General features: G+C 44.2%; 7 protein-coding genes across 7 annotated transcripts in view; 2 read left to right on the forward strand and 5 right to left on the reverse strand.

Annotated features, from left to right (window-relative positions):
- LOC125690211 (histone H2B 1/2/3/4/6) overlaps window positions 1–21220 on the reverse strand; it is a 108230-nt gene that overhangs the window by 46696 nt on the left and 40314 nt on the right. The window lies entirely within an intron of this gene.
- Window positions 1–21220, reverse strand: part of LOC125690121 (histone H2A-IV-like) — a 79217-nt gene that overhangs the window by 39964 nt on the left and 18033 nt on the right. The gene's annotated exons all lie outside the window — the stretch shown is intronic.
- LOC125690220 (histone H2B 1/2/3/4/6) overlaps window positions 1–21220 on the forward strand; it is a 54877-nt gene that overhangs the window by 14533 nt on the left and 19124 nt on the right. The gene's annotated exons all lie outside the window — the stretch shown is intronic.
- On the forward strand, window positions 982–2232 carry LOC125690139 (histone H3). Its single transcript, XM_048938185.1, has one exon. It carries the CDS (start codon window positions 1006–1008, stop codon window positions 1414–1416), a length of 411 nt encoding a protein of 136 aa, XP_048794142.1. The 5' UTR covers window positions 982–1005; the 3' UTR covers window positions 1417–2232.
- On the reverse strand, window positions 4837–5680 carry LOC125690153 (histone H3). The gene has a single exon (XM_048938259.1). The coding sequence runs from the start codon at window positions 5293–5295 to the stop codon at window positions 4885–4887; it is 411 nt and encodes a 136-aa protein (XP_048794216.1). The 5' UTR covers window positions 5296–5680; the 3' UTR covers window positions 4837–4884.
- On the reverse strand, window positions 5692–7328 carry LOC125690286 (histone H4). The gene has a single exon (XM_048938440.1). It carries the CDS (start codon window positions 7277–7279, stop codon window positions 6968–6970), a length of 312 nt encoding a protein of 103 aa, XP_048794397.1. The 5' UTR covers window positions 7280–7328; the 3' UTR covers window positions 5692–6967.
- LOC125690095 (histone H1.03) lies at window positions 14267–16826 on the reverse strand. Its single transcript, XM_048938078.1, has one exon. The coding sequence runs from the start codon at window positions 16019–16021 to the stop codon at window positions 15344–15346; it is 678 nt and encodes a 225-aa protein (XP_048794035.1). The 5' UTR covers window positions 16022–16826; the 3' UTR covers window positions 14267–15343.

Below are 21220 nucleotides of genomic sequence, written 5' to 3' on the forward strand. Positions count from 1 at the left end.
GCTTGCTTCACTGAGAAATTTGGTTAAATCGCGGGAGAGGCTCTTTGAGCTCCGTGCCGGGGCAGGCGCTGGCGAAGCCCTAAGGGTCCGTTCGAGGTGCTGAGGGTGTGAACAAGGCATGTAGGGGCGGATTCGTATTCAGATCGCTGTGTTCTTCACAGGGCCGTGCTGAAAGGCGGTCGGGGGAAGAGAATGGAGGAGGGGTTTGGGCACGGCTGTTCGTCTCGGGAGCATACACTTCTAAATACCGAAATGATACTAGATCTCCCAATCATATAAAAACGCCTCGTATTCTCAGCGTGTGTTTTAAAACTTACAAACGTATTTCAGTGTAAAACTGCTGAAGGCAGTGCAACTCCTTGCATCTGCTTTCCCTACGCCGTTTCCTTTCACCCGAAACAGCATCTGCTCAAGTGCTTTCCAGCCAAGAAATGTGCACAGCACTCTTTGTCCTGTAAGCAGTTCCCAGACGCTGGGAGCACCGTTCCTTGAATCGCAGCGGCCGGAAGGCACCTTGGTACCACCGTGTGCTGCTTTGGTACTACGACACCAAATTCTCTTTATGCAACCGGATCTGCCAGGAGTGAGTTCCTGCCGAGAAACTGCTGTATCGCATTTTTAGCCAAAACTCGAGTACATATGAGCCGAAATAAAAAGGATGTCCGTATCTCATGCACTCGAGAAACAGCAAGTAGAGGTTCATCTTTCCTATGTGGGGGGAACTTTGTGCAGGTTGTGACCCAGTATGGGAGTCGCCGCTCGGATCGGGCGCAGCTGAACACAAAAGGAGCGCCTACAGAGTGGGGGGAAGGTGAGCACCACTAGCCGGTAACGGAAGTGGCGCGCTTTCTAGGCGCACTTTTTGAATTTGAAAGCATCCAATAAAAACAGACTCTCCAAGCCAGCCAATCAGAGAGGGGCGCATACTATAAAATCCGCCACGGACACAGCGCGCTGCCATTTCTCGGCGGTGCTCCTGAGGGTTTACTCGGCTGTGTCAGAGGGATGGCGCGCACGAAGCAGACGGCGCGTAAGTCGACGGGCGGCAAGGCGCCCCGCAAGCAGCTGGCCACCAAGGCGGCCCGCAAGAGCGCGCCGGCCACGGGCGGCGTGAAGAAGCCGCACCGCTACCGGCCCGGCACGGTGGCGCTGCGCGAGATCCGCCGCTACCAGAAGTCCACGGAGCTGCTGATCCGCAAGCTGCCCTTCCAGCGCCTGGTGCGCGAGATCGCGCAGGACTTCAAGACCGACCTGCGCTTCCAGAGCTCGGCCGTCATGGCGCTGCAGGAGGCGAGCGAGGCTTACCTGGTGGGGCTCTTCGAGGACACCAACCTGTGCGCCATCCACGCCAAGCGCGTCACCATCATGCCCAAGGACATCCAGCTCGCCCGGCGCATCCGCGGGGAGCGCGCCTGAGGCCCGCTGTCCTTCAATCTCTTTCATCCCCGCACCCTAAAGGCTCTTTTAAGAGCCACCACGTTGCCATTCAAGGGAGCTGTGACACTGCTTACTAATAACTGCATACTTCAATTACATCGTCTTCAACTTTATTTAAGGTATTGTAAAGTTATGGGACTGCTTTATAGAAACTAGTAGTCATTTTGTGTTCCTTACGTCTTCCCTATGGATGGGTGCTGGAAATTGTGCAGAAAAAGTGTTTGTAAGTGCCTCTAAGGAGCATTCTGCTTTCTCTGTAAGCACTATTTATACAATACAGATCTTGAGGGGGTATTTTTTTTTTTTAATGTGTGTAAACGGTATTAAGTGATGCATTAATTCGGGCTTTGACACATCTGTTGCTAAAATACTAGTGTGAGAGCTATATCACACGGTAGGTAAAAGTAACCTTCCACATTTCTTTTATTTCACTGCAAATTGGCCCTTTGTCTAGTTTTAATGTCTGCTGCAGGAGTTTGTACTTTTAAGGAACATTAAAGGTAGGTATTATTTGAGTTTGTGTATCAAATAACTAATTTAATTTGTTTCAGTGTTTTCTTTGTAAATGCATTCAGTTGTTGCTTGTGCTGGGATACAGTCAAAATCTTAATGGTTCAATAGACTTGTAAGTGTTCTAGTGGATAAAGCAAAATCACTAATAAAGGCTGGTATTAGGGACAACTAGGATATTCAAGTAATCTAAATTGCTATTTATCTTTGATTTATTACTTGGGGACCTGAATAAATTGGCCTGAGTATCTTTCAACAGGGGAACTTGGAAAAAAGAAAAAAGGAGGGGGGGAAAAAAAAAAAAGAAAAAAAAAAAATGAAAACAAAGAAGATTGAAACAAGATGAATACAAGTAGGAAGACAGGATCAATGTTTACTAGATTTTAGTTCATTAGACTTCTGTAGACAGAAAATTGAAGTTGGTATTGAATTGCTTTGGTTTCCCGTTGCATTGTGCTCAGTTTTGCAGGCGCAGCCTTTCAATATCTCGGTGAACTCATATTTCTGTTCATTCACAAATCAAACATTTGGATTCCCATGACTTTTGTTCTTAGGGTGTCTTTTCCTCTGCCTTTGATAACGAAGTGTGGCCTATCCCACATGCTGCTGTAATGTTATCATCCATGTTGGTCTCCAGGGAGAACATAGTTATGTGAGTGTGGCATCTAGGGAACCCCACAGCAAGATTCACGGAGTGTGGTGTTTCAGAAATAACACATGGGATATAAAAGAGGCCAGGGACAGGACATATTCATAGCATAACCATAGATACAGAATCACAGAATGGCCAGGGTTGGAAGGGACCTCAAGCATCATGAATCTCCAACCCCCCTGCCACATGCAGGGCCACCATCCTCCCCATTTCATACTAGACCAGGCTGCCCAGGGCCTCATCCAGTCTGGCCTTGAGCACCTCTAGGGCTGGGGCATCCACAACCTCTCTGGGCAGCCTGTTCCAGCACCTCACCACTCTCACAGTGAAGAACTTCCCCCTGACGTCCAACCTAAATCTCCCCTCCCTCAACTTAAAACCATTTCCCCTGTCCTGCTGTTATCTACTCTTTCAAAGAGTTGATTCCCCTCCTGTTTGTAGGCTCCCTTTAGATACCAAAAGGCTGCAATGAGGTCACCCCACAGCCTTCTTTTCTTCAGGAAATACAAAGGGGAAGGAAAATGGCAAATGGCAATGCCTGGTTGTGAAAGCCAGACAGGGATGTAGAACATACATACAGAAAACTATATATGTAGATATGTGTGTGTATATGCATATTTGTATGTATGCATTTCCTTCACTCAGTATCCCTTTAATTTTTTCTCAATTCCCTCTGTCCCAGCACGACACGGATTAGTTATTCTGTCTAACTCTGCCCTCTGTGACTCCAGTGTTGCTATAAGGGATGATCAATTTGAAAAAATGACTTTATCTCTTTACACATTAACACCTGAGGAGCAAGGGATGGAAATCTGATAAATGGAAACTGCTCCTGTTGGAGTAACATACAGAGAATGTTCACAAGTGTAATTTTAAAGGATTAGATATATATCTGACTATAAGACTATGGACAGTAGGCTACATAATTTTTGTTTTTATTGTTCCATGTCAGGAACAGACTTTTTTTCTCAGCTGGAATTGCTTTGTAGCTAGGTACCACTTTGAGGTTAGCGAAGGTTAAAATGTTTGAACACTCAGAGCTGAAAGTGATGAGGGAGGTCACAGTATGAATACAGAGCACACTGCTGGACAGGCACTGCTGCCTGGCATGGTGCAGGCCCAGGCACTGCGTGGAGCTAACAGACAGCAGTCAGTGGAATCCACTCCCAAAAGTGGATATGGAAACCATTCAGTGTGTGTATATGTATATATGTGTGTGTGTATACACATTCTGTTTGAAATAGAAAATCAAAACATAGCTTCTCTGTCCGTTACAGAGATCACAGCCATTGCACTCAAAGCTTGGTGACACTGTAGTTCTGTACTTCCATTGCAATTTAATTTCAAAATAAGATATCTCCAATGCGGGTATTAACTGTTTTGAGGAGCTTCATGGGACAGAGTGGAGTAAGAAGGAACAAATCAGTGCTCACTTGGGGCTGCTGCCTACCCTGTATGCTGAGCAACATACTGTCTTCTTTTCTGTTTCTGTTGGAATGCTGACTGACCATACAGCAAGCAGGTCTAAGGGAAAATGCAAATACCACAGAGAAACTTCTGCTGGCAAGAGGTGACTGCTCTAGCAATTTTCAGCATTCCTTATCTGTTCTGTACCCTCACAACCCAGGTACAGAGCACACGCTTTCGAGCCATGGGAAAACACAGGAAATTATTTCCCACATTCATGGGAAAATTCCTTTTGTTCCCTGTTGCAAGTCTGAAGCCTAATTTTTAACTGACACAAAACCTTGTTAGATTGGTCCCTCTTCTGTGTGTGATAATGGAGATTCAAGCAGAAGTCCTTGTACTCAAGATGTCCTTAACTGAGAAAGCTGTATTTACCTTAATATGTTATCCTAGAATTCTAACTGCAGGGATCTGATTGCTCAGAACTGTATCAGCCCCTGTATGAATCCTGATTACTACCTGTGCTAGCAAAGGATCAAGTACAAATATATATACTGATTACTAGCAAAATATACAATTTACAACCCGAGACTTTTATGAAACTCCTACTGAAAAACTTTACATCCTCAATTTACTCAGGAAATTTGTGAACTGTGATTAACCGTAGACATTTCAGTGCAATGAAAACTGTATCAGGAGCTGGAGCTACAAATAAAGTACTGGTCTGTGAAACGAAGAGTTCAAGGATTAAACATCTCAAACACAGAGAACAGTGCTTCAGCTCTTCTTACTGTGCATGGAGTGGCTCTTAAAAGAGCCTTTGGGTCTGTGTGGGCTGCCTCGGCCTCTGCCGGAAGAGAAGGGGGATGGGCTGCGCCTCAGGCGCGCTCCCCGCGGATGCGCCGGGCGAGCTGGATGTCCTTGGGCATGATGGTGACGCGCTTGGCGTGGATGGCGCACAGGTTGGTGTCCTCGAAGAGCCCCACCAGGTAAGCCTCGCTCGCCTCCTGCAGCGCCATGACGGCCGAGCTCTGGAAGCGCAGGTCGGTCTTGAAGTCCTGCGCGATCTCGCGCACCAGGCGCTGGAAGGGCAGCTTGCGGATCAGCAGCTCCGTGGACTTCTGGTAGCGGCGGATCTCGCGCAGCGCCACCGTGCCGGGCCGGTAGCGGTGCGGCTTCTTCACGCCGCCCGTGGCCGGCGCGCTCTTGCGGGCCGCCTTGGTGGCCAGCTGCTTGCGGGGCGCCTTGCCGCCCGTCGACTTACGCGCCGTCTGCTTCGTGCGCGCCATCGCGAAGAACCCCCGTCCTGTTCTCTGATAACGGAGACGCTGAAAGCAGCCGCGTAGCGCGGGCTTTTATAGAGCTTCTCCACCTCTGATTGGGCGACTCAAAGCCTCCTCCTGATTGGATCGCTTGAAAATCCCTGTCTGCGCTCTAGCAGGATAGAATTGCGACTGCCGGTAATCCCCACTAAATCTCGAATCTCGGTGCACGGCGAGGCACGGGCCCCGTTTGTGACACTGAGGTCACATCCGGTCTTCTCCGGTTTCCCCTCTACTCGAATTCGTGACAGCTTAAAAGCCGCGTGGAGGCTGGAATTCACGAGAATTTCTCGAAAAGTCACCTGATTTTAATACTTTATATTTTCTCCCCCCCCCTGCTTTTTTTTTTTTCTTTTTAAGATACGTTTATTACAGAATAATTAGAAGAAAAAGACTATACAGTTCTCCTTGTCTGCTCACAGAAACAGGCACATTATCCACATTGCCTCAAAGAAAAGTTTTCCCAGTTCCTCTCAACTATCAGAGACAAACTGTGTAACTGAAGTTTGTAGCTGAGTTTGATATAAACAGTAGAAAGATGAAACATGAACCTTTACTGCTATTTTTTTCACACTAATTTTTACAACATAAGTCAAAATGAGCGCTCACAGCCATCAAGCAAAATAATGATTTTGAGAATGTTCAGAGAAGCGACATCCTGGAGCCATGAGGAGTGTGTCAGAGCTATGCAGCTGGTGCTGCTTTGTCTGTGCTGGTGAGTATTGAAGCTGGGGAAAAGCCAGAAGTGGCTGTGAGCATTTATTAACAGTTATTTATGAGCAGAAAACGGTTATAAGTATTTTTAAAATATAAAACAAAAAAAGCACAACATTTTGCCTCTTATTTCCCTTTGATCTTCATAATGAAAGGTGTAAAGCTACAGAAATTAAAAAACACTCCAGCATAGTGAGGAAGAATTCTGTGACAAAATCCTTTTGGTAAGTCCTTTTTTTTTTTTGACTGGAGTCATTGTTACAACACCTTGCTAGGAACATGGTTTTCATTTGTGTTTTCTTTCTGTAAATAAAGTTCTATTAAGCATCTAATCTTTAAATAGTTAAAAAACTAAACAAAAAGCAACTCACTTATTCCAGGTTACAATGAAGAAACAATTCACTGAGGATTGCCATCAGAAATAAAACTTAAGTTGCATCAGCTTCTTATTTTTTTTTTTCCGTCCCCATTATAATGCATCTTTTTTAGACTCCCATATGCTGATCCTCCCCAAACAGCGATTTGCAGTGCGTTAAAGGAAGAATTCTTAGATCAAGTACGGTGTCATTACTATTTCAGATTGCACTAAACTCTGTGAGACCTAAAAACAGAAAGGAAATTAATGTCTTCTAATATACTTTATTAGCAGGGTGCTCAGTATTTACTGAGGAAGATAAGGAGTAAACTAACCCCCTCTGGGCAACCTAACTTCACTACTAGTAGTAGAATGCAAAGCATTACATGGTAATTACCATAAACACTTGTGAAACAGTAACAAGATTCAAAGAAATTACTAAATAACAGCAACTTCGGTAGGCGGCCTTCCAACAAAAACACAGCATCACAGCTCTTTTCCAGCGTAAGTGGGTGGCTCTGAAAAGAGCCTTTGGGGTGTTTTAAAAGCGCAGTCTAACGTCAGATCACTTTAGCCGCCGAAGCCGTAGAGGGTGCGTCCCTGGCGCTTGAGCGCGTAGACCACGTCCATGGCCGTGACCGTCTTCCTCTTGGCGTGCTCGGTGTAGGTGACGGCGTCGCGGATGACGTTCTCCAGGAAGACCTTGAGCACGCCGCGCGTCTCCTCGTAGATGAGCCCCGAGATGCGCTTGACGCCGCCGCGCCGCGCCAGGCGGCGGATGGCCGGCTTGGTGATGCCCTGGATGTTGTCGCGCAGCACCTTGCGGTGGCGCTTGGCGCCCCCCTTGCCGAGCCCCTTCCCGCCCTTGCCTCTGCCGGACATGCTGAGCGCCGCGGTAACCGAGAAGAAATGCGTGGGGGCTGTTGGGGAGCGGGGATATTTGTAGTGCGAGAGCCGACCTGATTGGGGACTGCAGAGGAAGGGGCGGGGCTCGGTCTACTTCCCGCCTCATCTGCTTTCTGTGGGCTCATTTGTGCCCCGCTTGCACAAAAGTTGTTTTCTTGTGAGTTTTCCTTCTTGGGTCCTAACCTTGCTTTTTCATTTAAGTTGACTATCTGGCTTTATTATTGCTATTATTATTATTGTTACTTGTTGTTATTATTTTTTATTTTGTTTTTAAAATTTTGTTCAATTAGAACCAGACCTTGATCTTGTAGCAGTTTCCTGATTATTGTATCTCTGAAATTTCTGCTCCATTTCTTTATATATCTGTATATATTATTTTGAAATACGGGTCTGTATTTCATCTTACAGTTTCACTTTTTTTTTTCCTTACAGTGTTCCTTTAATTATCCAGTAGCACTGATTCTTACACATGGTTGTAATGCTTTAAATAGCTGCTCCTCGGAGGTAGTTTTTGTTTTTGTTTTTTAAAGGAGCTTCTTTCAGCAAAATCCATCCAATAGCATTTCTGACAATTGATTTCTACTTCCTTGAATTTCTTTACAATCTCAATTTCCTTCATTTTCTGAGCTTCTGCTCAAGGAGAGTGTGACACAAAAAGTACATTAATCAAGAGAGTTTAATTCTTACTTACTATCTTTCTTTTTTCCCTTCCCTTCCTTTTCTTTTTCAATAGCTAAAAAGTTCTTTAAAAGAATATACAGAACTTTCCATTTCTGTGGTATTGTAAATATCCATGTGGCTGTTTTTAGGGATGGAAAAATTAAATTCCTAACAAAGGTGTTTTTATCCTTTAAGGGAAGGTGTAGACCTCTTCTGATTTCTTCTGGGATGGAAAACGTTCTGTTACAAACAAGAAACTTCAAGAACGATCGTGGCAACAGTCAATGAGTATTCTGCTTAGGAGCTGAAAACGATTCATAAAAGCTGAAAAACATTACCATGATTGAGTGTTTGCTGCCCTCTCGTGGACGTTGCTTTACTGCTCTCCCTCTCAAGCTGAGCGGCTTCACGCTTTTTCCCCTCCACTCCCCTCCCATAGAGATAGTGTAACATTTATCTATGAGCAATATATATTTTTTGTTTTTCATCTTCACTCTTCCCTCCCTCCTTCAGTGTGCCTGGCTTCTCTCAATCCACAGCTTTTATGTCAGCTTGTTGGGTTTGCCACACAATGTTTAAGGCCTAAAACAAACTTTCTGCCACACCAGGCAGAATACGGTGAGTACTCGAGTTAAAGGATTAGTAGACATATCAGGATTAGCTTTCAACAGGAATATTTATTGTTACTTGTGGTCCTGTTGTGTTTGCAGCCTGGCACACGTTGGCTGTGTCAAGCTAGGGATCTATTCCTGGGTTGCTGCACACTGACCCTCAGCTACTGTCAGTAAATTTCTGGGGGACGCAAAGGAAACTGGGGCAAATGGGGGTCCCAGTTGTTGAGAATTCAAAGAGAAATAAAAACTAAGAGCTTTTAGTAGAACAAAACAGATTTATAAAGAGAACATGATTTGTTAGCTTGTGACAGCAGGGGACAAGCTAACAAATCTTTTCTGTCATCTGTTCTCAAGGTGTGCATGCATTTTCTTATCTGGTCTTTCATATTCCTCTCTGATCCTGGCAACTGTAGCACAATAAATATCACAGTGAAAAGACTTTTTTGAGTTTTTTGAAGTTTTGGTTCTATGCAAAATCCTAATTATTGCTGTCCTAGTTTTTCTTCCATGCTTGTGAAGAGAAAATACATCTGAAACACAGCTGCTTTTATAGAGGCTCCTTGCCTCGAGAGTGCATAAAGTCTCCCCTCACTAGGCTGGTTCTCAAGTTCTCAAGAGTAATGCAATTTCTATGTTGGGAAGAGAAGTATAAATCATCTTTCAGAAGCCAAGAACAAAGTGACCAAAGGCAGCCAGCTATAGAATGGGCACAGAGTCCTATAGTGAACAGTGGAGAAAACAGAGAAACATGAAAGTGGCAATGGCAATGTATGCTTTTACTAGGGCAGCTACATACATGCATGATTATTCAGCATGCAAGTACAAAATAATATGCTGCTTTGGCTGGCTAGTGACAGCATACATTGGCTGCCGAATGAGATTAGGAATTATTTTTATGGCTACTGCAGGCCCTGACATTTGTTTGTTTTTATTATGTTTCGTGTTTGAGGAGAGTGAGAAAACTCTTTCTATTTTTCTACACTTCTTTCTTTCCACAGATCCTGACAGCCATTCCTGAGTCATTGTAAAGCAAACCCTGCAGTGCTTGGGAAGATCTAGAATTGGGGTTTCACTGACAGAACACCAGCAAAGTAAAGAACACATCTCCCATCGACAGACCCCCCCATAGACAGACCTGGCACCTCTCAGTTCTCAATTGGGTGCATTGTGATCTGGGCTGTGAAAAAGAAACTTGTGGCACATACTTTGCAAAGAAATGCTGTTGCATAATCCTGTTAATTCAGAGGTGTCTGGGTGACAAGTGGCTGCAGCTGAACTTAAGCTGAGCACAAAACTGGTTTTGATCTCACTTCTGCTTTCAGGGTTCTCTACAGGGTCTACTACCCTCACCTTCCTGTCCATGCATAACATCTGCACAACTCAGCTCCTTCCTTCTGAGAACCTGGAAAATTAATCTTGGATTGTATGCATCTATTCTCCATTTCTTCAGGGTGGGATACCACAAAGACTTCTTTTTTTTTTTTCCCCGTCTTTATTCACCTCAGGTTGCTCGCAACCTCAGAAGATGTGTGAAAACAGCATATACATATTTTACAGAGTTTTGTGTAATCATCATTTCAGCATTTATCAAAACTCAACTCCAATTTTCCCAAATCAACATGAAAGATTTTTTGTGTCAGTGTTGCAGCTGTCTTTATATAAAAATCTAGCTCCAATGTTTTTCAGATGCAAACATCCAGGAGAGATCTTTTTACTGCTTTTCAGAGACAAACTGAGGCTGTGCAGAATAAACTCATACTCAAGCACAACAACTGCAGCAAAAAACAGAAACGTAAAAGCACAGGAGTAACAGAACCCACTAATACAGAATAAAATGTTACAGGAATTAATGCAGAGGCATTACCTGCTTATATGAGCAGATCATCCAACTTTACAGTGACTGATGCCAATTGAAAATTCTGTAACCTCATGGTAGAAAAGTGACCATCAGTAGTAATTGATTTATTACTACAATAAAATCATTCTGCTAAGTAATTCTACTTCAGCAGAGTTTTCACCAGGCTACTGAGTCTGTGCTGCTGATCTGAGATCTTCATTACTCTCAATATTCCTTTGCTGTTATTTTCTTTCTTCATTTTCTACTTCCAGTACTGGAATATCACAGACTTTTGATAGTAAGTAAAAATTTGAAATAAAATGTTGACCCCGTGGAAAAGACAACAAATGAAAGCAGATCTTCATTTTAATTCAAACTTTTGAACCCATTTTTGACCTTCTTCCTAACTTTTGAGCAGTATTTTAGTATTTAGTATTTAAAACCAGAAGGGGGATACCTGTGTTTTCAGCCTCAGCCTGGCTCCTCACTAAGCAGGGGCCTTTCTTTGCTGACTGATAAACCAACTCCTCTTTGGTTACCAGTGACTCAGCTCACAGTATGAAATAGTTGCACAGAATCAACCAAATCAACCTGATTCCAATCCAGTTCCCAGGTCACAATTATTCACAAAAGGCAAAATGTTATTTTTGCTTGAGATCCTAAAGCTCCTGAAATGTGGCATCTTGTGTTTCAGGCAGAAATATTCACATGCTTGGAGTCTGTAGCACAAGGAAGTGTCCATGCTGTGGGGGCACTGTAGAAATCTAAGAATCTGTGCTATCTTCCATTCATCTCAGAACAGACATTGTTAATCTGAGCATACAGCCTATATAAAATCTGCAAAAAACATAATAGATATTCCATGGCAACTGAGATGTCCTGACCTGGAATCGAGTCTTGTAGGAATCCTATTCCAACAATCCTATGCCAGCATCCAGGGCTGTTGCAATCCTATTCCAGCAGCCCTGGTTGTGATAGTCACCCTCTGGGGAACTTTCTGCTCAATGGTTCTCACAAAAGGACACAACTAAAAGACAGAGACAAGGACAGCATGGGCAAGGAAACATTCTGTGAAGCAAACTTTCCCAAGGACTAGAAACTAAGCAGATCATCAGCATTCTAAGAAAAGAAAACAACAAAAATCAGTAATTCCCTCTGTTGTTTTGATGGTTGTTTAATATTACTTATTTATTTAGCCAGTGGATAAGCACTTTTCAGTCTGTCCTGAATAGTTTGCTCCTCAAGGTCAGGCTGGACCAGGATCTGAGCAACCTGATCGAGCTGTAGGTGTCCCTGTTCATCACAGGGGATGTGAACAAGATGACCTTAAGAAATCCTTTCCAACTTTAAGGATTCTATGATCTCAGCACGTGGCTCATCTTGGCTCATGCAGAGCTGAGCTTATCTCTTCCTGATTTCCCCAGTGTCACAAAGCAACTTAACACAATAAAGAAAATAAATGAATGCCCAGATGTCCAATAAAGGTGTCACACAGCACAGTGAGATGTGTCCCATCTCCATGTAACCACAAACAAGAGAATCAAACCTTTGCTTGACAATTTGCAGTTGGATAATTGAAATGACAGGAGTATCCCCTAATTTATTTATTAAGATATCTGCTTGCTTTGTGTCCAGAATAGGAAACTGCTAGGAAGCCAGTGTGGACTGCTGAAATTGATGTGGGGCCCTGAGATTCACATGGCAATCCAGTCCTGTGGCAAGGACTTAATGGTTTAAGACAATCTATTTTTGAGGAAGAGGGAGTTGTGCAGCACCTGTTCCCATAGGTAAGATAATCTGACAGCCCCACAGCAGCAGTGCACAGGCCAAGGGAAGAAGAGTGAAAACAAATTGTTTCACGATACTGGCTGAAACTGCAGTGGTGTGATTGCCACAAATGTATTACACTGGTGCATGCATGCTCATTTTTCTCAGGCAGCTCTTGCTTTTTGCTACTGCACTCCCTGTTTCCCATTGGGTAAAGAAACAAACCAACAAATAAGCAAAAAAACAACCCCCCACACAACAGTTTTCAGGCAGTACTTATACTGTTCTGTCCAACTCAGCTTTACACAACATAACAGAATAAGTGTTTTCTTCTTTGAATTAAGTCATATGATTTTGCAATTTACATTGCCACAGAATATAGTAAAATAAAGAATATACTGATGCAGAATATGAAGCAAAAGTTCTCAGCTCCATCCCCTGCATGACCCCTTCCACAGCTGGTTTAAAACGCACTCAAGCTAATCAGTAGAAAGACAGCTAGACAACTAGACAAAGGATGAAGAACAGCTAGACAAAGGGTGAAGAATTAACTTTCTCTAGTGTGCTTGCATGAATAGACAGAGACAGCTGATCTTTAGTTAAGAAATTACGTGATGTGAAGTCTTTAAATGGAACATTGTGTTTTCTAGCAGAGTGCAGAGCATGACCACCTGAAGACAAACACCTGAAACCAAACTGAGAAATGGAGACTAAGAAAGAAGATTGTGCTGATGAAATAATTTGTTTCGGACTTTATGAATGATGGATTCTAAGAACTTGAAGAACCCAGTGGAAACTTTTGTAGACATTAAGTCCTTTGTATCACTATGTAAGTGGTTATGATGCATGAGTTGGTTGTCGTCCACTGTGGTGCTGACCCAACTCTGAGTTGTCTTGAATAAATCAGCAAAGCAAATGCAACCTACTCTGCTGTAATGTCTACCTTTTATACACAGTTTAACAGATTACTATATATTTATATTATTGTCCTTGTACTCCGTCTGCTGGTTCCTATACAGCTGATGCACTCAATATTCCTGCATAGCCACACAATTCCTTTATTGTGCTGTGGAACTTTTAGATTATTTGGCAGCTGCCTCCATCCAAGAACTGTGAAGGCCATTTAGCTGAATCCACAGCTGCAGACTCTTTTCCTCTAAAGGTATCTTAGACTGGTACTACCAAACTCAGGCTGTGCTCCATCACCAGTGATGTTCAGTCACTCCTTAATCTTCTAAAACTTATCTAATGCAAAGATATCTGAATTCAATAAATGTTCAAACTGCATTTTCTTAAAAATCAATAATTATCATTTGACACGTTCCCTCTTCTCAAATTATTTATTTATTTTTTTTTTCCCTGAGGAAACTCCCTAATCCCTCCTCTGGGCAAATAGAGATGATAGGTGACAGCACACCAACACAGAACCACTGCCATTTAGCCCAACTCAACTCCCAGGCCAAAATTTTTTTCCAATTCAATTAGCAGGGTGTGTAATGCTGTTTTGTCCATCCTGCTGCAACTGCTTGTTTTTTGCTTTTTCAGGCTCCTATGCAAAGTAATAGACTGACCATTAACATCACATTTGCCACAGCACTGTACCTGTTGTTTGAATGTACTCAGCCAAAATCCACTTCTTTTTGACCATGTGTAGAGAGATGGAAAACCACAACTGACCCAGTCTCATTGGGTCATTGCAAATAGTTGGGGTAAAGCCCTTAAAAAATTAGTGGGTGTGACAGCGAGCAACTTCAACTTACGGTAGGCGTGAGTCTGTCAGGCACAGCTCCACCCCAACCTCTGGATCTCAGCTCAGGACTTGGAGCTGTCAGTGAACAGTGAGCCAGCCCAAAAAGCTCGGGGGAAAAGTAAAACAAGGAGAGATGCACGTGTGGGTTTGTATGTTACATAGAAGAAGAGGTCATAGTTCCCAACAAGGACCAAAACTGCGTGCTAGGAGGACATGCAGAAGAAGCGTAACAGCAACGGTTGAGGAAGATATCTCAGAAGCACAGGCTCTGTTTTGAATTCATTCCCCTTTAGTACAGGAATTTCAGACATTTAGACTTAAAACAAACAAACAAACAAACAAACAAACAAAACACAAACGAATATCTGCAAATCCAGTCTAACAATTTCTCCTCCAAACTGCAGCCCCCCCAGTGTTGGTCAGTCACTTCGGATATGTGGGCTAACGAGCTAAGACTAACCCGTTTTATTGAAAGCTAAGCAGATCTGCGAAATTGCTTCCTCACCGCTGAGGAAACAGTAGTTACGATACTACATATAGAAGAAAAGCAGCCGTCCCGTTCTTTTCCTTCTCTCCGATCAAGCCCCCAGGCACAGCTGAGAGCATGGAACACTCTAAACACGGTCGAGTCGCCCGCATAGGGGTGAGGCTGGGTGCAGGCAGGGGTGCTCCGAGCCCCACGAGCTCCTCCTGGCCTCCGCTGGGGGCCGTACGAGAACCGAGCCCTGCGGCTCTAAGGGCAAAAGCTTAAGCACCGAAGCGATGCGGAGAGTTCCAGGAGCAACTCCCGCGCTACGATTTCCAGGGGAGAAACGAGACTCTTGGGGTCTTAATCGCACAGGGAGTAAAATAAGCCTACGCAGAGGAGGCAATCACGCATCAGTTAAGTTCATACACCTCTTCCGCCGAGAGAAAAACTTGAATTCCCGCCCGATAGAACAGAGACGGAGCGCCTGTGCAACTCGGAAACCCCGCGCACCCCAGAAGCTCGCCAGCCGCAGCCAATGCTCGCGCAGCGCGGGCTTTTCGAAATCCGCCGCGATGGGGAGAGCATAGAGCAAAGAGCGCGCCAACCACGGCGCAGCGCCGGAGCGGCGAGCGCTGCTGGGACTCTGACAAAGCCTCCGGATTCGCTCCGGTTCCGTACAGCCGCCGTGAGGCTCCTCACAGCGCGCCGGCTCGGACGTGGTGCAGTGAGCTGCTGCGTGGACAGCTGCCCGGGACACGGGGGAAACGGAGGGAGGGAGATCTGCACCGCGGTCTGACGGGCTGAAAAAGCGAGCCTCCAACCGCACACACAAAGAACCGTAAGAAACAGCATTTCAGCTCTTTTTGAGAAACTGTGGGTGGCTCTTAAAAGAGCCGTTGGGTTTTATCTGCCAAGCAGAGGAGAGGGATTTTTTTCAGGATATTTATTTTTTATTGGGGGCCGCCTTCTTTGCTTTGGCTGCCTTCGGTTTGGCTGTCTTGGGCTTGGCAGCTTTGGGCTTCACCGCCTTCGTTTTGGCTGGGCTCTTGACTGCCACCGCCTTTTTGGGCTTGGCAGCCTTTGTCGCTTTCTTGGGGCTCTTTGCTGCCTTCTTGGTGGCAGCGGCCGCTGGCTTCATGGCTTTCTTGGGGCTCTTCTTCGCTGCCGCCGCCGCCTTCTTGGGCTTTTTGGCTGCGCTGGCAGGCTTCTTCGCCGCCGGTTTCTTGGGCTTGGCTGCGGGCGTTCTCTTCCTAGGAGCCTTCTCCTTCGCCTCTCCCGGCTTCTTGCTGAGGCGGAACGAGCCAGAGGCGCCGGTGCCCTTGGTCTGCACCAGGGTGCCCTTGCTGACGAGGCTCTTGAGCCCCAGCTTGATGCGGCTGTTACTTTTTTCCACGTCGTAGCCTCCGGCGGCCAGCGCCTTCTTGAGAGCGGCGAGGGAGAGCCCCTTGCGCTCCTTGGAGGCGGACACGGCCTTGGTGATCAGCTCGGTGACGCTGGGGCCCGCGGGCTTGCGGGCTTTGGCGCCGCCCGCCGCCTTCTTCGGCTTCTTAGCGGGGGCCGCCTTGGCCGGGGTCGGAGCGGCGGCGACATCGGGCGCAGCAACAGGAGCGGTCTCGGCCATGGCGCCTCCTGCGGAGATCCACGAACAATGGCGCGGCCGCCGCCGCCGCCCCCTTTATAGCAGCGCCGCGCGTGCTGATTGGCTGGCCCCGCCGACCGCCGCCGCTCCGGTTGTGTTTCTTGTCGGTCCAAAAAGCTCTTTTTCCTTCAGAAATTGACCGTCCGCGCGCCCAGTTCCTTACTGGGACGTGAGGGGACGTGGGTGCCGCATTCTAACGTGAGTTACCCGTTAGAATGAGGAGAAATAAGGGAAAGAGATCCGAGAAACTCCGCTGAGTGGAGCCGTGGTGACCCTGGAAGAGGGAAACATTCTATTTATCTTCTAAATTAAAAGTATCCCTTTGGATAAATCCACACAGCCGGCATGAAACCGTGTACTTCAGAAGCTCCTCTCCTGATTAGGGCAAATACCGCAGTGGCTTCAGTGTCTGATCTCAGCTTAAACGCGTTTGAAAGCTGAGCAAGTAACACAACCCAGCCCCGCTGCACGGGCTCGGCTCCCGCTCCCCTTTGCGAACACAGCGTCCCACTCGGCGCCCGCTCGGCCCGCCGCTGCTCTCCCCGGTGTCGGCAAGCAGAGGTGGGCACCCTGGCAGAGGGGTGAAAGCCGACGTCTCTTTACATCTGCTTTAGTATTGTACAGGAGCAAGGCACCAACGAGCCTCTCCCTGAGGGCGGATGAGCCTGTTAGAGCACTGCCAATGCATCCTGAAAGGCTTGCTTTGTCAGGAGACCCGTGAGCTACCATTGTAGTACACCGTCTTTTGATCTTAAAACCCAGAAGTCTTTGTATCGCGATTTATTAAAATTCGTTGTGAAAATAGAATCTGGGACGTAATGAAACTCACACCATTTCAAGAGCTTCCCTTCCCCAGGTAGATCCATATTAAATAAAAACCGACTAATTCTCTGTTTCCACCTTCAAATTCTCCCCTTCCTTTTCAATAGCATTCTGCTTTCTTTTTTCAGTGTGAACCACTGACAGGCATGTCTGTGATAACATTGTTGCACACACTGGATACAAGGCCATCATTAGTTGCTCATGCTGGTGGAGCAGATACATTCTGGGCTTCAAGAAACTGAAACAGAGTAAAGTGAATGAGGTCACAACTCAGCGTCACAGCAGCCTGAGTAAACAGATGCACAGCTGTCTTTGAGAAATTTCACACTCTTTTAGCTGAAAATGTCCATCTCTGAGAAATAACAGGAACTACATCTCTACAGCATGTCCTGGTAAATGAGAGATGGGAATATCAAATGACCTCTGTGAATAATTTTAAATGAGTTTTTCTTACGGTCACTCACGAGTCAAGAAGCAAAAGCTCTACATCAAACTGTGGATCTGAATTATTCCAGAGATTTTACATTCTTAATTTTTATTCTCTGGAGGTTAAATGAGGAAAGAAGTACAGGGCTGAGTGAGATACCCCAGAGAGTGCACTTTGGCCTGCAAGATGAAGGTAACTGTGTTTTGGCTGCGATAACAAGCATGACAGAAATGTTAATGTAAGGTTGCAGGATTGCCTATTGTGTGAAAACAAAAATTGGAAAGCATTTTTTATTCTGATTTTACCTGATGCTTATTTCTTAAAGTGCAGAGAGTTGAGGCCCTTAGTGATGAGACTGGAGACTGACTCAGAAGTGCTGACAGTGAGGAGAAGGTTAGTTGTAAACTAGTAATGGAGACCCTGAGGCCTGAATTAGGGACACCATGCAGAACACTGTAAAGCAATGAGAAGTTGGAGGAAGGAGCAGCTGCTACCTGGGAGTTCAATCCAGTCTGTCTATCCATCAGGAGTTCAAAGCTTGCACTGCTGATCAGCAGGCAGTCCTGCTGTTATTGTGCATCAGTCAGCAGGTGGTGAGTGACTGCATTTATAAATCCATTTTTGTTTCCAGATTTCTCTTCTTGGTAAATAACTTTGACCTCAGCCTGCGAGTCCTATTTTATTACTGTATGGGAACTGCTGAGTCACGGCCTGAACCTCTGATTGATCACCTGAGGCGAGCCATGAGTCAGCCAGAGGAGCACAGCTGAAGGCAATTCACCTGTGCTGCCGGAAGGGGGTGGAGCCTGGCTCCACCCCTCCTGGACCTATTTAAGAGCTGGCTACCAGAGGGGAAGGATCTCTTCTGGAGATCACCTCTTTTGGTGTCTTTTGGTGAGCTCAACCCAAGGGTAAGCTCTTCCACTTATTCTCTTTTTGTGATCCTTGTTTACTTTGCCTAATTCTCTTGATTATATTGTGATTATAACATCTTGATATCTATTGATTATACAATTATATTGTGATTATAACACCTTGATTATACAATTACTAATTCTCTTTCTCATTCTACTCGGGAGGGACTGAGAGGAGTGAATGAAAGGCTATGTGGTAGCTGCCTTCCAGGTTAAACAACAACAGCTAGCATATTGTATGTAATAATTTCCCACATTTTTCAGCATAATCACCACCATCACCATACATTTCCACCAGTGTTAAACAAGAGCCTGTATGCCATGCCCACAAAAATCTGTACCAGTGGAGGTGACCCACCGTTGCTGCTGTCATCTGTCCTGCTTTCGTCTGTCCTTCTGCTGTCACCTGTCACATGCAACAAAATGTAATGGAATAATGGTGGGGAGGTTCGTCTTCTACTGCCATATCACCATCTCTGTCTCTGACATCACAGGCCAGCATCATGAAACAGGAAGCATTACTTTGAGAGCAGCCATCACACATCTCATGTCCTCCCAGGGACAACGGCATCAAGGTTTTGTAGCTTTACAGTGCATTGGCATTTTTATGTATCTGCTTCTTCCCTCTTTCTTTCTCTATTTCTTTCAAACTTCTTACACTAAATGGCATTTTTTCTGTCAATTCTCTGGACTCGTACAACAAGGAAAATTGATTCACATTCTGCCTTATACTTCACACAAGCAGAGGAAAGGTATAATTGCACACAAATTCCTGGGATTGGAAATGGGATATTCATTTATTACTTTTATTATCATTACATTTTCTACACTTACTTAGAAACTGAAACATATTTACAGTTTTGAGTAGGAGGTCTCAAAACCATCAGTGCTTCATATAATGTTTTTTTTACATATGAGATTATGCCCATCCACTGTGTTAGGAGCTTATGATAAGAGAAGATGGCTGGGTACATAAGGCTCCAGTTCTCACTGGAGAAAACGTTATGAGCTCTTCTACAAATTAGGTTAAATTGAAGAAGAAGAAGAAGAGGAAGAAGAAGAAGAAAAAAAGATAGGTGCTGAGTGTTATAGAAACTCTTGGATCATTTATTTTTCCCTTTGGCTCTTTACTCAATTACATTTTGCACTGGAACATTCAGGCATAGTATGCTACAGCTATCCAAGTATTCCAAGCATATTTTAATTTCTCAGCCACTGTAGACTGCAATTTAAAATTTCAGGCATTGTAGAATATATTACAAAGCAAAGAACTTAAGTATTAGCATAAGAACTTAAGATAGCTACAGTACGAAGGCTTCCCCAGGCTTTGATCTTCCACTATTTCAACTGGTAGATGTTGTATTTGACATGATCATTCCATTTTCCTTCCCTTCCCATGTAGAATAAAGAAGTGTCAATGGAAATTCTGAAATAATTTGTGAAAATATTATTACTTTCCTTCCAGGAGCAAGAGCAAGGAGATCTTGATAAAGACCTTTTGATAAAGGTCTAATGGCTGCAGCTGAATCTTGCTCTGTAACACAAGAGTGGAAATGAAAAGAAGGAACAACATATGCTTAACCCACAGTATATGTCTAAGAATAGGTGTAAGTTAGAAATAATCATTTTCCAGTTCTCAGTTTTGGAGTGAGAAAGAGCACTTTTCTAAATATCAGATTAGAACTCCATCCAGAAGTGTAAGGTTAGGGCCATTTCCCTTTCAAAACTCCAGTTATGATGCAAGAAGACAAGTTACAATGCTGAAAGAAGCCAAGGACACTCCTTAATGTGCTTTGAAATGCCTGTTCTTTTTCTAGAAATGGCAAAAATAGTATATGGAATTCCCCAGCACAAATGATACCAGTAAACCCAATACCTAATATGGTATAATTGGCCAAAGTTCTACTACCTACTTCAGTCCACACTGTTAAGATGCTTAGCAATCAGGAGAGCTTCCATCCTGACTTAGTAGCTTGGAATACATGAGTTAACACCCAAGATTTAGGGAAGGGTGCGTACCAGCAATTTCAAGTAGATACCTTGTTTTCTAAAGCTCCATTAATTTGAAAGAGTTCTGGGCCATAGAAAGGCTCAAAGGAAAAGCCAGTCCTTTTGTAATCTTTTCTGCCTTTGTTGCCACTGGCGTTACGTTCTGATGTTCATTTTGCAGCTGACAACCACATTTCGTGTCTTGGACAGCAGACCCCGCTGTTGAAGTGTACAGAGATCAAATTTGTGCATGCAAGTTATAAGTCATAACTTCACCTCTATCTAAAACTATTTGTGCACAAATTCACTGCAGAGAAAAATAAACCACAAGTCTATACAGTAAAAACTGTTTTATGTTTATTGTTTAAAAAGGAAAGAAGCTAAGAAGCATATTGTGTAAACAAGTGAAATTGGAGATAGCCTAAGAAGCAGAGGAGAAATCACTAAGAAAATCTACAAGAAGTACATTCAGAATTCACAGACATTTAAAAGCACACATATGGTATTTGAGCCTTTAAAAAATCTATTGTTAAAAATTACTGGTTACGATTTATGCAATTTATCATTTATTCTTAGATATTTGGTGGTTTGCAAGGGACTGGGGGCATACGCAGGCCTAATGGCATAAAAAAAAAAAAGGGGGAAGAAAGTCATGCTGTTCCTAGGGATCAGTAAATTAAATGTGTATCAGGCTCTTTATATACTGTATTGACATCTTCAGATTGTATACACTGTGCCCACCATCAAAAAAGCAACACATGAACAGATTAAAGACTTGGTGCTATTCTAAAAGGAAAAAAACAATTAAAGAAGATTCCCAATGGTTTGGCATCATTTTCAGGAAAAAAATCCACACCTAGGAACTATAAGGTAATTTACATACAACTATTGATACTTGAACGCTGAAAATATTGGGATTCATGGAAAGCTGTCAAGAAAGTAACGAAAAGCAATAGAAAAATAAAGTGAAAAAGATTCTTCAGGTAGTGTACTCTACACAGGAGAAAAAAGAATAAAATAAAATAAAGG

Source organism: Lagopus muta, chromosome 1 (genome assembly GCF_023343835.1).
Source record: "Lagopus muta isolate bLagMut1 chromosome 1, bLagMut1 primary, whole genome shotgun sequence".
NCBI lineage: Eukaryota > Metazoa > Chordata > Aves > Galliformes > Phasianidae > Lagopus > Lagopus muta.

Bases quoted from the DNA above. Each gene is read 5' to 3' on its own strand.
- LOC125690139 (XM_048938185.1), top strand. From the start codon at position 1,006: ATGGCGCGCACGAAGCAGACGGCGCGTAAGTCGACGGGCGGCAAGGCG.
- LOC125690286 (XM_048938440.1), bottom strand. From the start codon at position 7,279: ATGTCCGGCAGAGGCAAGGGCGGGAAGGGGCTCGGCAAGGGGGGCGCC.
- LOC125690095 (XM_048938078.1), bottom strand. From the start codon at position 16,021: ATGGCCGAGACCGCTCCTGTTGCTGCGCCCGATGTCGCCGCCGCTCCG.
- LOC125690153 (XM_048938259.1), bottom strand. From the start codon at position 5,295: ATGGCGCGCACGAAGCAGACGGCGCGTAAGTCGACGGGCGGCAAGGCG.